Consider the following 17,839-nt stretch of genomic DNA (forward strand, 5'->3'; position numbering starts at 1 on the left):
AATTACATAAAACTTATTTTAAATTGTAACATGTAGCAACCGCCCTTTTGCCTGTATATAAAACACGAGCTTAAAACGTTCTGAAGACATTACAACCGTATTCTTCTTATCTTAAATCAACATTGACCAATAATATTTTGAAAGGCACGTTCAATATATGTATTATTATTCTAAGGAATCTAAGGTAGGTATTCTGTAAGTATGTGTTCCGTGACGTTCCACAGGAGGCATCGGAGGCATGCCCCGTCCTGCACGACAGCGCGGCCGACATCGACACTGTGGCCGTCTACCCGTCCTTCGAATTCCAGGTATGTGCCCACCGCCCGACGGTCTATCGAGCACTGCCATTCCTTTCTGTATACGCTTAAATGCCTCCTATTATCCGTATTACAATGGAATTGCTCAGAGAGAGGATATTTGCTTTTTTTTTAATTTTCTTCGTAGTCATTCCTAATACTGGCTAAGACACCACAACCTGTATAACGAGTAATGACGTTTTACTTAAAAAAAATTACATTATTAGTGACAGTGTAGCGATTGGAATGATGGAATGGCGCATGAAAGAAAGAATGACGGAAGATAATGAAGTTATTATAATAGTTTGATATCTATATATGCTTATATTGATAGTGAGTGGAGCGCATCATTCCAATCCCTCATTCCGTCATTTAAACTATTTATAGTATGTGTTTATTATTTGGGCTAAAACAACTCTTTCTTGTAACTTGTTACCATGGTTACGCCAAATTATTACACACAGGGACTGACTGCCCTAAGCAAGTTACGTTACACATACATTGTCAGCGTAGGTATACAGAGACATGTCGTTGTCGTGCGCTCATGACTCTAGCATACATGATTACTCTCTCTAACATGATTACTCTGTACTCTACTATGACCCTGTCAGCGAATTTTTAACCACTTGCGTAATACTCCTACTGAGGAGTAGGAGTAATCTACTCCGCTACACTGCGCTTACACAGCTTACATTAGGAGAAGGTAATCTACTTGTTTTAATCTAGGAATCTTATTTGTAGATTCTAAGTAGCGAAGCCTTACGTGTGCTAGATGTCAGAGTTTCCATATTGCCTTACTATAAGTACACATCATGCCTGAAAAGTGTATATATTCCACATAAATTTACCTATAAATAAAAACTTTGAAAAATCCTACATATAATAACTCCAGTCAGCCAGTCAGTAGTCAGGTGCGCAGGATATATTCCAGTGCACAAACGCACGCGCAAACGCAGGTGCACTTACTCGTCCTCACCCATCACGACCCAGTGGAACGGAGAACCGATACGACCGGAGATGAGATCAGATGATGTGTCTGGCCGATGATACCTATATGCCCTCTATCATCGCCCTAGGCCATCCACATTGCCTTGTTATCCCGCCGGGTCCATATCCAATCGTACATATACGGCACAGATTATACAATAGTTCTTAAGAACAGATACGTATCTCTTATTGAAAAACCGAATATTACCTACCAGTTTAAATACCTTCTCAATAATGCAATGGAGCGGACCTTCAACAAGCGGGTGAAGTACGCTTGGTTGGGTTGACTATTACGCTTAGAAATTCATTTTACAAATAAGTAAGATTAACAATAACAATATTTTTATTGACAATAAAAGTTTAACAGGCACGTTACAGTGAACCCCGCACTAGGCATGAACTGTATCGCGGGGGTCATGATTATATTAATCATAAGAATAGGAATTAGGAAAGAAAGAGGAGTGTGATCTTGTATGCTTGTAAGCTTGTTGTGAGGAGGGAGTGAAAAGTGTGTGAATGAAATCTAAGAATGCAGTGAATGTAAAAGTTTGTTAGAATTAAGTGTGTTCGAGCGTTATGAAAAACTGAAACTGAACTCGAAGAGGAATGAAGATGTAATCCTATGAGTACGTAGAGTTAGGAGTCACAATCAGAATTTCTTCTGATTCCCCGTAGTTCCAAGACTTTAGCAGGTTTAGTATACGAATTTTTGCCTCATTTACGTTGAAGTGAAGTAAAGAACAATTACCATTTTTAAATTATTATTAAACCTTTTTGACAGCATGACACTTTTTGCGCGGGATGAGTACGATTGTACATACTTAGAAAGAGAAGGGTAGATCGTCCGGTTTTTCACGAGCGATACATCTGCCATTGTTACTAGCGTAGCACTGCTGGATAAGTACATGATGCTTTTGTTGCAGCCGAGCTGGATGCGCACGAAAGAGTTCTGGGATAGAACATTTGAAGAACGCTACGACAAGTTACGGAACGATAGTCGGCGGCCAAAGCTAAAGGTACTAGTAATCTTTGTTAACTTTTATACAGTGGAACCTCGATAGTACGAATCTCAAGAGATTAACGAGGTTTCGTCTTATGGAGGGCATCAACATAAGGAGGTTCTTGTAGGTTTTTGTTCGTCTTAAAATATTTAAATATTTCGAATTATGGAGGGTTTGGGCTCTGAAGGGAAGTCTAATTTTATATCGCGTTAACGAAGATTTTGTCTTATCGTGGTTAGAGTTAGCGAGGTTCCACTGTATTTAAAATATGTTCAGAGAGAATCACTACACCTTATAAAACAAAGTCCCCCGCCGCGTCTGTCTGTTTGTGTGTTTGTTCGCGATAAACTCAAAAACGAATGAACGGATTTTCATGCGGTTTTCAACTATCAATATAGTGATTCTTGAGGAAGGTTTATATGTATAATTTGTTAACCCGTGCGAAGCCGGGGCGGGTCGCTAGTCATCATGATAAGGAGATATCACGTTTAATTTTGACATTGGAAATGTCTTTTCGTTCGCTCCAGTATAGGGTCCGATTTCACGAAAAAGTGCGATCCCCTTATATCTCGGAAAGTTGTGAAGATATGATATTAAAAAATAGGCTCAAAAGACGCATAATCACGAGAGCTGTAAGGTGCAAAAATAATTATTCGAGAAAGTAAAAAAAAAAAGTTATGGTCGAAATAGTGAAAATAAAATTCAATTTTTTCCGAATTTTTGATTTTGGTGCTCGATAATTTGGAAACGAAGAATGATATCAAAAATTTGAGAAAAACGGCTCTGGACAATTTAGTCAGCTACAATTTGAGCCTAAAACAAAGACGATCGGGTTAAGGGTTTGCCCTGTAGCCTAACCTTAAAATAGTCAAAAAGTCAGAACGACATTTTTCACATGACATTTATGAGTTCATGTTTCGCAGAGTTCGTTATCGGTGTTTGTTGTGAATTATCGGGATTATGACGGCAGAATAACACTTGCACTGCGTGGGCTTTCAAAATCGCTGCAGATTTTTCTTGGTCTAACTCTATCTATCCTGTTTGAGACGGGCGTAGATAACGCACTATTCGACAATCTATGCATTCTTGTGGTGGTGGAAATAGAAATAGAGGGAGGGAGAGGGAGAGGGAGAGGGAGAGGGAGAGGGAGAGGGAGAGGGAGAGGGAGAGGGAGAGGGAGAGGGAGAGGTAATTTTATCCGCTGCCGATCAAGACTCGAGTGACGATAACGGCGATGTGGCTACCACTTCTCGAGTTGACTACGGATTTGCCGTGTAATAATTTTCTTGTACTTTGAACATTAATATATCCTGCTTCCCATATAACCATTCCAGTCGCAGAATCACAAAGTGGTAACTAAATGTCAGATGTGTCGTAACAGAGTCCACACAATGTGTCTAGAATTGTTTCGAAACAAAGTGTCGTCGCCGTGTCTACACTTTTCCGTAACAAGGTGTCGACACATTTGTGTGCACTTTGCGTGCGGTTTGCGACTAAATCTGACAGCAAATTTGTGACAGCAAATGTCAATATAAAATACCTCTTGAAAACCAAGGTTTGTCAAACTACTATTAGTGTCTCGTGTGCTCGTAATTCTAGTAAGTCATCATGGGCAATGCAAATGATAATAATCGACCGAAACCATATAAACACCCAACACCCGTCAACCTTTTACAGAAAAGTTTTTAAAGAAATTCAATAAGCTACTTAGGTCAGGCAACGAATGCTCCAAAAGTTGTAGAGGGAAATGCTCGGAACACAATTTTTGACTCCGTAACTCGGTTTGACAAGTTAGGAGGTGAACATATCAAAAGTCCCCGGCCGTAGCCCTTGAGCGGGGGGGAGAGAGGGGGCTTTGAAGGTCCCATTTTCCCGTTTTTCGATTATATCTCGGAAACTATGCATCTCAGCGACATGGCCACTTATACAAAATGAAAGTTAATTTAATTTGTTACAAGTTTATTCAGTCAATTTTTTCGATATGTTGAATAGTTTTTGAGATATCCGCTCTTGAAAGTTTATTTAGGGCTCTAAATTTTATCTTGATATATCTATATCAGTGAAGGTGCTAGGCCGTGTTTGGTATCGTTTTCGTATAAATCTGGGGTGCTGAATCCATTTAAGATATCACATTGACACCATTCCACAAAATAAAAATAAATCTTTTTAGGGTTCCGTACCTCAAAAGGAAAAAACGGAACCCTTATAGGATCACTCGTGCGTCTGTATGTATGTCCGTCTGAATACACAAAATAGTTCTTTACCTATAGATGACAGGAAAACCTATTAGAAATGTGCAGTCAAGCGCGAGTCGGACTTAATGTACGGAACCCTTAATACGCGAGTCCGACTCGCACTTGGCAGGTTTTTTTGAAACTCTTCTTGACGCTTAACCGCTGAACCGATTTCGTTGAAATTTGGTATAGAAATAGTTTGCGTCCCGGAACAGGACATAGGATAGATCTTATAACCAAAATCATCTTTTGAAGGTGTGAAAAGTGGCGTGGAAATTTGTACGGGAAATCAATAACCGCTGAACCGATTTATATGAAATTTGGGATGGTCTACATCTTTGATTTAGTTAAAAATGATGAAAAAACATGACTTCAAACCTAAACTTAAACAGTATTAACTTCAAGAAGTCAATTCTGAATTCCCCCCTACACCTCATTTCACACCTTTAAAGGATGATTTTTGAGATAACTTATTATATCCTGTCTCGGGACTCAAAATATATGTGTACCAAATTTAAATTAAAACTGTTCAGCAGTTTAAGCGTGAAGAGGAGTTTAAAAGAAAGTATTTTAATAAGTTTATATGTTTTTACTTCGGAATGGTGTCAATGTGATACCTTAACTAAATTTAGTACTGCGAATTTATACGAAAACGATACCAAAACAAGGCCTCGTAGCTTTACTGTTGTAGAAGTCAAAATAAAATTGAGAGCCCTAAATTCTTATTACTTGGCCAAACTTGTGTAGAAGGAAAAGGTAAAATAAAAGTCTTCGGCAGGAATATAAGACACAAATAATTTTTTTTTTTGCGTTACTATTTCATTCATCAAATATAAACATACCTTGATTATACTATTCTAGTGAGATCCTCATAGATAAACAAAAACATTTACTTAAAAAATTACAAGGTCGAAATGTCACGGAACTTGTGAGAGTAATATGTGAAAAATATAAACTTTTATGACAAAAAAAATCTGGACACAATTTAAGAATCACCCAATTGCGTCGAGGAATCATCTGTATTTTTGCTTGTTTCATTACCTCCTCGCTTCTTTTTTGTCCTTTGTATTCTGTAGCAATTTGTTAGATCTGAAAATAAAGATAACTTGCGTCGTCACGGATGTCGATTTATAGGTTTTAGGGAGTGCAGAATTCGAAAACGATGATAATTTTATAATCCAAGATGGCGGCTACGTATTTTGTCATAAAAGTGGAATCCAAAATAGTCATCATTTTCGAAATCTGCTTCCCCCAAAACCTATAAAACGACACCCATGACGACTTTTATGACATAGTGCATGGCCGCCATTTTGGATTCCAAAATGGTCATCATTTTCGAAAGCGGGGCCCCCTAAAACCTATAAAACGACATACATGACGACTTTTATGACATAGTGCATGGCCGCCATCTTGGAATCCAAAATGGTCATCATTTTCGAAATCTGCGCCCCCTAAAACCTATAAAACGACACCCATGACGACTTTTATGACATAGTGCATGGCCGCCATTTTGGAATCCAAAATGGTTCTCATTTTCTAAATCTGCGCCCCCCAAAACCTATAAAACGACACCCATGACGACTTTTATGACATAGTGCATGGCCGCCATTTTGGATTTCAAAATGGTCATCATTTTCTAAATCGGGGCCCCCTAAAACCTATAAAACGACATCCATGACGACTTTTATGACATAGTGCATGGCCGCCATCTTGGAATCCAAAATGGTTATCATTTTCGAAATCTGCGCCCCCTAAAACCTATAAAACGACACCCATGACGACTTTTATGGCATAGTGCATGGCCGCCATTTTGGATTCCAAAATGGTCATCATTTTCAAAATTGGGGCCCCCTAAAACGTATAAAACGACATCCATGACGACTTTTATGACAAAGTGCATGGCCGCCATTTCGGATTCCAAAATGGTCATTATTTTCGAAATCGGCACTCCCTAAAACCTATATATCGACACCCGTCTCGACTTTTATGACAAAGTGTTTTGCTACCATCTGCATGCAAGACATTTCTATTATTTTTACGTACAAAAATGGCCCCCTGTCAACTTTCAATCGAGATTTAATCGATTAGTATTCAGATTAATTCAATTTCAATCTATGTTAGGTCGACTAAACTAATCGCGATTAAAATTTGAGAATTAACTTTTTTTATTCCATTAATTAGTCGAATAAACAGTTAATCGATTAATGCCCATCTCTGACCACGGCATTTTTACACTTTGAGAATATCTGAAAACAAATCAACACATGGAGCCATTTTGCAAATCCAGTAACATACCAGTAACTTTGTTATTACTTTTGACAGCGCGTGTCATGTGTCAACACAGAGTCGACACAAAGTCGAAACATTGCAACTACTTTGTGACTGCAATATTTCTCAGCCTTAAACCATATTTATACATCATAATTAACAAGTTTCGTAGTATGTAAAGCGTTATTTCTGTTATTTAAGTATAGTATACGCATCGAAGTACTAAAAATGCTTCAAATAATATAGTTATGAACACAGGCACTGAGAAGTAAACAATTTCATTTCCGGCTAAACTAAAACAATGTGGTGGCGCGTTGATTATATTACACTTAGTTTATCAAATCACTCGAGCAGTTTAATTCCCCATAATAATTTAAGTCATATTGTAATATAAATGCAAACAATATATAATTACGTCTTGTAATCCGTTTTAGAGATGGCGTATTAATGTCACTTATTTTTATTTAAGTATTTTTCCATCTGACAGTTTCCATTTGACAGGAACAAAATGAACGAATGAACGAATGATTTTGGCATAAAGTAGTCGCAAACCCGAAACAATGTGTGCACACGGCGACCACACTTTATGTCACTTTGTGTCATGTGTCGACCCTTCCCCATTTCTGGTAACTGTGTCGACACGGCGACGACTCTGCGACTGGAATTGTGACCGAAACAGACGGTGTCGACACAAGATGTGTCAACACCGCGTCGTAACGGCGACTGGAAATGGTTGTATGGGCTGTACTCGGACCGACATGGTGGCGTTACTATACAAACACTTCAACACTTCGATGTACCTATATTAGTCAATATGGCATCGCTGAAGACTCAAGCACCGCCCATGTTTCCACCGAATCGAAGGCTTTCTCATAGTCCACAAACGCTAAGCATAATGGTTATTAATCGAAAAATGAAATATGTACCTATACTTATGCGCCACGGCGACAATTATTCAAACTTCGATACGCCTGTGGAAATTTTGCAATTTGTTTGTTCACATGCGTTATGTCCAGGATACTTGTGTTAGTCTAAGAATAAAATAATTATCATTCAACGTTGTAGTTTTATTTTGTAACTTTTTCCTTATCCAGACTTTCTCGTCGCTCAGCGACAATATTTTTTCGAATTCCGTAGATTCATTTCCAATGTGCTCAATAGTCGTGTGAGGCACGAAATCTGTGAATTTTTTCTTAAATTGGGCCATGCCCAAAAGTGTAGAATAAACATACATTTAGCCATTTAGTGGTATTTAACGTTAACAATGTGTTGTGTGAAAACAATTACTTCTAAACGCTTTGTATAATTTTGCATGCATTTTGGGTGCTAGCTATCCAAAAGGGGTCATCCATTAATTACGTCACACGAATTCCTTGGTTTTTTGACCCCTCCCCCCCTCCTTGTCACACTTGGTCACATTTGGCAAACCCGTCCGCCCTGGTGTGACGTCACATTGTTTCAACGAAATCGGCAAATATTTATTTAATATTTTATCAACATATTTTTGACAAAAGAAATATTAGTAATTTAATAATCCAAAACTGATTAAAAAATAAAATTAAACGAATAAAAACGATTATCGTTTCAAAAACTTGTTATTTAAATGTATATTAGCGTATAAAATAATTTAAATACATATTCGGTTACTGATGATTTAGATGAAGTTAAAGTGACGTCACAAAGTTTGTGACTCCTCCTCCCCCTTGTCACAACATGTCACATGTAATTAATTGATGACCCCAAAAGGTATTTAGGATGATTAGATGTTAATGGATCATAAGTACCTACACACCTACCCTACCTACAAACCTACCAGTATCTTACATGATGATTTGTGTATACAGGAGATGAAATTCATTTCAGATGATTTAAGCAGGAATATTCCCGTAATATACATGCGCTTTTAGGAATATTCCCGAATAAGGAAATGCTGCGTGAATAAAGAATAAGACAAAGTCATAAGTTTTTTTCAAGTCAAAAATCTAGGGTCTCTCTATTGGGTCAAAAACTAGACAAAAACGTATGACGTGATTAATGGACAACCCCTAAGGTCCGCCGATGGCCAGATAAGAGTATTGCCGTTAATAATTAAGTAGGTATATGATTTTTTTTTCATATTTTAGGTTATTGTGGTCCCACATTCGCACAATGATCCGGGGTGGCTTAAGACCTTCGAACAGTACTTCGAGTGGAAGACCAAGAATATCATTAACAACATCATCAAGAAACTCAACCAGTACTCTAACATGACTTTCGTGTGGTCTGAGATTACATTTCTGAACGCTTGGTGGGAGAGATCGCATCCTGTTAAACAAAAAGTAAGGCATTATTTTACTACCTATTTTTATACAGTACTTAGTAAATAATTTATTAATGATTGCTCATTTGGATCACAGAGACGAGGTACCTATTGGAAACGGTCAATTAGTAATACATCACGTCTTCCACACGTCCCTTTTTAGGGTTCCGTACCAAAAAGGTACAAAAGGAACCCTTATGGTGCGACTCTGGTCGTCTGTCCGCCTGTCTGTCACATCGCTAAATGTCTCGAGAACTACTTAAGCTACCTATCGATTTGAAATTTGGAATAGTCAGGAAACTCATGAACAACGCTAACCCAACTCAACACATCGAAATATCGTATTATGTTTAAATTTAATTTTAATAAACTATGGAAAATGACCAATATTCAAAGGGGGCAACATTTCAACTTCTAGATACTAGGTCAAATGGGATATCATTTGGAAGACTTCAAATTGAACATTTCGAAACAGTTTTTCTTATTTTTTTCATAGTGAAAATGCTTATGCTTAGTATACTTTCTGGTTGCTTCTGGTCAAAAGTCTTTTCTGTTTATAGTTACATGAGATAATTTAAAGTTTGTACGGAACCCTCGGTGCGCGAGTTAATCGAACTCGCACTTGACCGGTTATTTTAAGTTGAATGTCAATGGTGGTTAGGTCTATAGTGGCAAAAAGATGGCGTGATTTCGCACAACTGGAAATCTCACTCACCATTTCTCTCATAACCCAAATAATTTAGTCTAAATCGAAATACATTTTAATTCACTGATTCATTTTATCAAAAATGTGTCAGACCTGCAAAATATTGCAATTTGTTTTATTCGGCCACACTATTAACGTACCTAAAGTCAGTCACAAGTATATTTTAGATCTGTTTGAAGCGAACTACTAGTTTCTAATAGTTTAGTGTTATTGTTATGCGGCCAGGCTTTGAAGAAGCTGATAAGAGAGGGTCGCCTGGAGATAACCACTGGGGGCTGGGTGATGCCCGACGAAGCCTGCACACATCTGTACGCACTGGTTGATCAGTTCATCGAAGGTATACCACTGTTAACTATTTTATTAGTTATTGATAAAAAATGCCTTTTCTAACCATATTTTTTCTCTCTCAAGTTTTATTCTAGAACTTTGTCGCAGCTAGTATTAAGACTTGTCAGATAAGTACATTTTATAAATAAAGTGTAGCGTGTGAATTTACGGCAATAATAATAAATATTTCCAGGACATCAGTGGGTGAAGAACAATCTGGGCGTAGTTCCTAAAACCGGGTGGTCGATCGATCCTTTCGGGCACGGCCCCACCGTGCCCTACCTGCTGGACCAGAGCGGGCTCGAGGGCGCCGTCATCCAGCGGATCCATTACGCCTGGAAGCAATGGCTGGCGGAGAGGCAAATAGAGGAGTTCTACTGGATGTCAGGATGGTCCGGTAAAAAACCGACTCTCATAGTTCACAACCAACCCTTCGACATATATTCTATCAAAAGTACTTGTGGACCTCATCCGTCCGTTTGTCTGAGCTTTGACTTTAGGAAGATACCCGGAGAATACTCGGAATATACCGCGAAACAGGAAGAAATCACGGACGTGAATCTTCACAGCAAGTCGAAGACCCTATTCGAGGAATACGAGCGGATCGGGTCGCTGACGCCGCACAACGTGGTGCTCGTGCCGCTTGGCGACGACTTCCGATACGAGTACGCCGTGGAGTTCGATGCGCAGTACACCAACTACATGAAAATGTTCAACTACATCAATAGCCGCAAAGACATGTTCAACGGTGATGTGCAATTCGGGACACCCTTAGACTATTTCAGAGCGGTAAAGAAACGACACAAGGCTATACCGACGTTAAAAGGCGACTTCTTTGTCTACTCGGACATATTTAGCGAGGGCAAACCCGCCTACTGGTCCGGTTATTACACCACGAGGCCGTACCTGAAGATCCTCGACAGGCAGTTGGAACATCAACTGAGATCATCAGAAATCCTTTTCACTCTCGTCTCCAACTATATCAAGCAATCCAAAAATGCGAAATTAGTTTCATCTGAGAAGAGATTAGAAAAATCTTACGAACAACTGATAATTGCGAGAAGAAATTTAGGACTTTTCCAGCACCACGACGCAATAACGGGAACTTCTAAAGCTAACGTTATGTACAACTACGGAACAAAGTTGTTTACAAGTTTGTATCACTGTATACGCCTGCAGGAAGCGGCCTTGACGGCGATTATGATCCCTGATGAGAACTTGCACTCCCAGAGCGTGCTTCAAAGCGAAATCGAATGGGAGACGTACGGAAAACCTCTGAAGAAACTTGAGGTTTCACTTTTTGATAAAAAGAAAATAATTCTGTTTAATCCACTCGCGGAATCGAGAACCGAGATTGTAACTATCAGATCGAACACGACAAATATTAGAGTGTATGATACACGGCAAAACGTGTATGTTCTTTACCAGATCTCACCAAATATAGAAGTCGGCGCTGACGGCCGCCGCTCCATCAGTGAAACTACTTTCGACGTTCTGTTCGTAGCCACGCTCCCCGCGCTCACTGCTGTAACATACAATCTGGAAGAGCACACGAACAGATCCCATCATTGCACCGTTTTTTGCAATAATTGCGATACAAATCAAAAGGCTGATTCTGATAAAATGGACAACTTTGTGACAAAACGAATGATGCAAGGTGATATACAACTGGAAAACGGTGTTATGAAACTGCTGGTTGCCAGAAATACGGGATTCTTGCGACAAATTTACAGAAAGGATTTGAACAGAAAAAATGTGGTAGAAATCCAATTCGGCGCTTATCACAGCGCACAAAGACATTCAGGGGCTTACCTGTTCATGCCGGATAATGACAACCCAGAAAAGGATGTTCTAGGGCAGTACTCCAACGGGAATAACGAGCAGGACGATAACATCTTTATCGTGTCGGGCCCAGTGTCCACTGAAATAACTACCATGTACTTGCCGTTCCTAGTCCACACCCTCAGGATTTACAACGTGGACGATCCTGCGCTCTCGCATGGGCTGTATGTGGAAAACGTGGTCGACTTCGAGAACCCTCCGAAAAACAGAGAAACCGAACTTTTTATGAGAATTCAAACTAACATACAAAACGGAGACCCACAAGAGTTTTACACGGATCAAAATGGATTCCAGTATCAGAAACGTGTTAAAGTTGATAAGCTGGGAATCGAAGCTCACTACTATCCGATAACTACGATGGCGTGGTTGCAGGACGACGAGACCAGGCTGACGCTGGTGACGAACCACGCCCAGGGCGTGTCGGCCTTCGAGCCTGGCCGCCTGGAGGTCATGCTCGACAAGAGAACACTCTACGACGACTACCGAGGACTGGGTGAAGGAGTCGTGGATAATAAAGTTACGCTGTTCCAGAACTGGCTGCTACTTGAACCGATGCCTGGGTTACAGAGAACGGTAAGAGAAGCCGGAGCGCAAGATTTCCGCCATTCCAATGAGCGTTATTTCAGCCCCAACCAAAAACCTTATACCAAAGAATCTACATATCAGTTGCCGTCACAAACGGCCGAATATTTAAGCAGGACGCTCAATTATCCAGTGAATACATTTCTCCTGGACACAAGTGAAGTAGGAGAGGTAGAAGTAAAGTCTCATCAAACATTCGTGGAGAACTTCCCGCCCGGGGTGCACCTGGTCACCCTCAGAACCATCACGGACGACATTCTGGACCAGTTCCCGAGTTCATCCTGCTTTATGGTATTACAGAGGCCCGGGTATAGCTGCTCTGTAGGTTCGCAACAAGACAAATCCACCAAATTCACATCTAAAACTTCATTCACGGGCTTGCGTATAGAAAATATTACTTCGGTAAGTTTAACTGGCTTAAAAACTTACAAGTTCCTGGCTGGAATGAAAGATGTTAAGATAGATCCTATGGAAGTATTAACTTACAAGATCCGGTTTTGAAGACTGTTAGGTAAATAAAAAAGTAATATTATTAATAGAATATTATGTATTGACGTGACGTGAGATAGCTTTAACAAACAAGGTTACCTTGCTGGTATCCTTGTTTCAAGTGTAGGAGAATTTTGACTGTTTAAACATTTTACGAAATTTCGAGTAAGCCTTCCTTTAAAAAAAATTTTGTAGTCATAATACTCATAATAAAAGAAACAAAACACTATTTTGACCAGAGTCCACATGATTGCGACTGCTTCATGTAAACCTACTTACATCCTTGTAGGTATCGGTCTTTACCCATATTAGGGAACCCCGACATTATCGTATTTCGGTATAAACAACCGCTAAATTATATGCAGTTACCATACCGAAATAAAATAATGTCTTTATTGTATTGTCAGTATGAGCCACAGTTATTCGATGAATGGAGCGCCATTTTTTTCGTGAACGATCATTAGAACACAGTCATTTAATGCAAAATATAATTATTTTGTGGCCCAATATTGATGGAGTGCTATGGTTAGTTGGTTACAGTACATATTTAGCTGCCAGGCATGCCGTGACGTCTTTAACGTTATACTTAAACATTTGAAACAACATAACAACCGCATTTTTTGCAATATTATAAAGTAATATAAAAATGTGAATGGTTTTTAAGTAGGTGTATAGTTAAAATTTGATCCCGATCTCTAATACATTCCGTTTATTTAGTAAAATTAGAAAACTTGTAAAAAGTGCGACTAAGTAGTTGATCAAGTATACACATTGTTAACCGTGATAAGAGAAGAGGTATCGAAGAACGCCTAAATATGTTCTACGTCTTGAGATCATCTTATGAAATGGAATGATCATTTCAGGACCAAATAAACTTCGTCTTTAAAGTTTCGCAAATTATCGAATAGCTTCGGTTCGAATGTAAATTTTTAGAAAATGCATTATTTTATAGTTGCAATATTTTATTTACTGCCGTAAGAAACTCCAATTCTGTGCAGTATTGTATCACAAAATCTAGTAAATTAAAGTAAGGTAATAGTATAGTATTTAATGTTCAAGATGGGTAAGTATGAGATTGTATAGTCTATCGTAGTAGAAACCTTAAACCGGAGGCGCCATAAAAAAGGCGTACTGAACTTCTTTGGTACACTTGGGACAACTGTCAATTTTTATTTCCAGTATTTAGTTACCACGAAAGTTGTGATAGACTTCAATATTGATAAAAATAGTGTAAATAGAGTGCGCCTCAACTATTTTAGTTTTTCACTTGTACACTCGAGAGCTTGTACAGGTCAAATTGTTTTAATATTTTTGATGCGTTTTAAAGCAGTTAACTGAAACACTAATCGACATATAATTATTTAAAAGCACTATATATTTATACTATATTATTTATACCGTTTTTATTAGTATTGTACTCTAACAAAATTTTGGAGGTAACTACTGTGAATAAAAATCTAATTAGTGGGTTTTTTTCCCCCAGTTGTTACCACTGGGGACAGGTGGGATAAAATAATTCCCAGCTGTTACTACTGGTGACAACTTGGTGGTAATTAGTGGGAATAACTTATCTCAAACTGGCTCAGCTTGCAACTAAAGTCTATATGATATACTAAATGATAAAAGGTGGTAATAAGTATAGGAAGGAGGAGGATGCGAGGAAGACGATGGTGTTGAACTGTTCATATTTGTGGAAAACTGAACAGTTCAACACCATCATCTTCCTCGCGTTGTCCACGCATTGTGCCACAGTTCATACGAGCATGGGGTCCGCTTGGCAACTTATCCCAAGAATTGGCGTAGGCACTAGTTTTAAACACATAAACAGTCCAACACCAATATTACTTTTTCTAAATATTTTTAACTAATAAGTATTTGCAGTTATAGCAAAAATTACTGGAAATAGAGTAAATCGTCTTTTACTGGCCACCTTCCAATAACTGGACACCTTATACCTACCTACTAAAAAGAAATTGTTAAATATTCACTCAAGTCAAGTAAACTATCAGAACTTAATAAATTATAATCGAACGAGCGAGCGAAGCGACATTACTTACATTCGACTTGGGACACGCGGCTGGCTAGGGGCACGTCCCGGCATTTCGATGTTTTTAAGCTGACCTATCAGAGGATAGTTTGATACTCAAGAACTTAAGTAAATTTGTTCTAATTTAAATGAAATTGGGTAAACGTGTAGTTGAGGGCATTATATTTTAGTCATTAAATTATGAGCAAGCTCAATCAAGGGGTTATTGAGCTAGTACAGCTTAGAAGGCTAAAAAGCTATTTGTGAGGGGTCTTGCTATTCTGGTCATCTTTTTGCAAGAAAGTATGGTCGAGTTTGGTATCAAATGAAAGTGCTCGGCTTGCACTTTTATAATATCGTTTTTAAATTTAACATTTTGACATAATTAGCAAGATAAAAATAAACATAATATAGGTATTTGACATTTGACAGGAAATATTTCGGCTTACCACAGATACAGTATCAGTTAAGGGCTCTACAGACCTTGTAATATTACCACGCGATTTTTGATCCATTGCCGCCTATAGTGGAACATAAAATAGTAGAAGGTAAATAAAATGGAACTCTAAAATTTCCATACTATAGTCGGTCAAACAAGTTTGTCAGTAGAAAAAGGCGCGATATTCAAATTTTCTATGGGACGATAAACCTTCGCGCCTACATTTTTTAACCGCTTTTTTCTACTGATGAAAATGGCTTGACAGACTATAAATTGTTGCCATGTGTAAGCATATTACGTCAAAAATGTGACAGCTACGTAGAAAGTGGCGCCCTCATTTATTAACCGACTTCCAAATCCCAAAAAGGAGGAGATTCTATTGTGATTTTTTTTTATGTTTTTTCCTCCATATCTCCGTCATTACTGGACCGATTTTGAAAATTATTTTTTTGATTGTATGTATATGCATACAGATTGGTCCCGCTTTTGCCAAAACCCAATTCTGATGATGGGATCCATGAGGAATCGAGAGAACTCCTCAAATCATAAATGCATACATATAGTGATTTATGTGTTTTATCAACAAATCAAGCATATACAGTCAAAAAAGTGAAATTTGATGAAGTGGAACTGCTGATGATGATCAGAACGGAACTCTTCAACGAAGCATAGTTCACGTTTGGCGATTTGTCCTCTTCGTTATGTTTGTTAAGCAAGTTAAGTTTTTAACGGCCCCCATAGAATTCGTTTTTTTTTCTTGAAAATTATTTTCTACTATTTTATGTCGAAATATACGAGTAAGTAGGTGCAACAAAGTCAATCGCTCTATATAATTTTTGGCAAACCGCGAGTTCTCAGTTCGGGGCGAACTACTAGTTATAGCCATTTTAGTATTAAGGTATCCAGTTATTGGAAGGTGGCCAGTAATATACGATTTACCCTAATATATTAGAATAATCCAATATTTAGAGAAATAACGAATGCTTAGTTAGTTCTAGATTATCTTTCCATTATTCCAAAGAGAGTCTCTGTTTGGCGATATTTTTACGAATCTACTCCGTATAGCAGTAGAATTAATCATAGGGGGTAATATCAGTACAAGTACACCCCACTCCCCAGTAATTCAATTTTGCTAAAATACCAAATTTAAAATTAGTTTATGTGCAATAAATATATGATTTGTAGGTTAGGTTAGTTAATTCAAAATATAATTATAAATTAGGCATATCAAATTACACGGAATTTAACCTAGGATGTATTTTAGAAACTTTCTTAGGGTAACGAGTATAGAACTTTCGTTATATTGTATAATAATTGCTGTGATAGCGCTCATAATAATAGTAACTAGTAAATAAGTTTTGTTTGTGAATGTACCTATATCATTACATCTGGAGGCTTATTCGACTCGAGAAAGCAACAGATAGTGACGAGACACTTGTGGCAAGTAGTGATGTCCAATACGAAATGATTTATGGTCTGTCGTTTTTCTCATAATGATAGTTCAGCAGTGACTTTCGATATTTGTGAAACTCTGGCGAGTGAAATAGGATCACTGAGCAACAAAACAGCGACGCCACGAACAAGGGACGTAATTGATTGCATAAATATAATGATTGATCGGGCAGTCACTGTGACCACAATTTATAAAAAATCGTACAAAATTGGAGGGGTAAAATCGTTTTATTTATGTGCAACTGAAAAGCCAAAGATAAAATTAGAAATTAGTTTAATTGGAGATTTTTGTACCTTACATCTACGTCGCTGTTATATATAGGCTTTAAATATTTCAACTAGCAGAGTGTGTACTGTGTATAAAGTGGCCATAAAACGGTGACATCGATAACCACCCACCATTCTGCCTGTCCCGCGACACTCGACTGTTTCTGGACACATGTTAGTGGTCCCATAAGTTCCATTGCACCACTTAAAAAAAGTTTTGGCTTTTTAAATTAGGAACCTTGTTTCATTTAATTAAAGTTTAAATTCGCGTTTTTATTTGTCCCTTGTCAAAGCCTCTGTGTAATAGTTTATCTTTCTTACATGTCATTCATATATCATTAAATACCACTGTTCGTAAAATTATTTATATTTTATATTTATTAAAAAATGTTATTAAGTATTAATTATTATGATTTTTTCCTATACACGTTGTTATCAATTTATCATTACGTACCTAATTAAGACAAATTTTCCGCCTATGTTTGGATTTAGGTTTAAGTATAGACTTAATTTATTTAATTTAATAGTGGTTTTAATATACAGATAGATGTACCTAATATACAAATTTTCGGGCGAGATCAAACTTCTGTTTTTAACAATTGTCAGAATATAGGTAATACTATA

At 37.9% G+C, this 17,839-nt stretch overlaps 3 protein-coding genes across 9 annotated transcripts in view; 2 read left to right on the forward strand and 1 right to left on the reverse strand.

The window, feature by feature from the left end:
* Positions 1 to 13,206, forward strand: part of LOC134804724 (alpha-mannosidase 2) — a 35,853-nt gene extending 22,647 nt beyond the window's left edge. Inside the window, exons 4-8 of the mRNA XM_063777912.1 lie at positions 225 to 308; positions 2,207 to 2,299; positions 8,910 to 9,104; positions 10,017 to 10,128; positions 10,312 to 13,206. Coding sequence (XP_063633982.1) covers positions 225 to 308; positions 2,207 to 2,299; positions 8,910 to 9,104; positions 10,017 to 10,128; positions 10,312 to 13,043 — 3,216 coding nt within the window. The 3' untranslated portion in view covers positions 13,044 to 13,206. The remainder of the gene's footprint in view (positions 1 to 224; positions 309 to 2,206; positions 2,300 to 8,909; positions 9,105 to 10,016; positions 10,129 to 10,311) is intronic.
* Positions 1 to 17,839, forward strand: part of LOC134804747 (protein AF-10) — a 453,368-nt gene that overhangs the window by 317,978 nt on the left and 117,551 nt on the right. The window lies entirely within an intron of this gene.
* The window catches only part of LOC134804897 (ADP-ribosylation factor-like protein 5B), a 288,633-nt gene that overhangs the window by 239,971 nt on the left and 30,823 nt on the right, over positions 1 to 17,839 (reverse strand). The window lies entirely within an intron of this gene.

Source organism: Cydia splendana, chromosome Z (assembly GCF_910591565.1).
Source record: "Cydia splendana chromosome Z, ilCydSple1.2, whole genome shotgun sequence".
NCBI classification, from domain to species: domain Eukaryota; kingdom Metazoa; phylum Arthropoda; class Insecta; order Lepidoptera; family Tortricidae; genus Cydia; species Cydia splendana.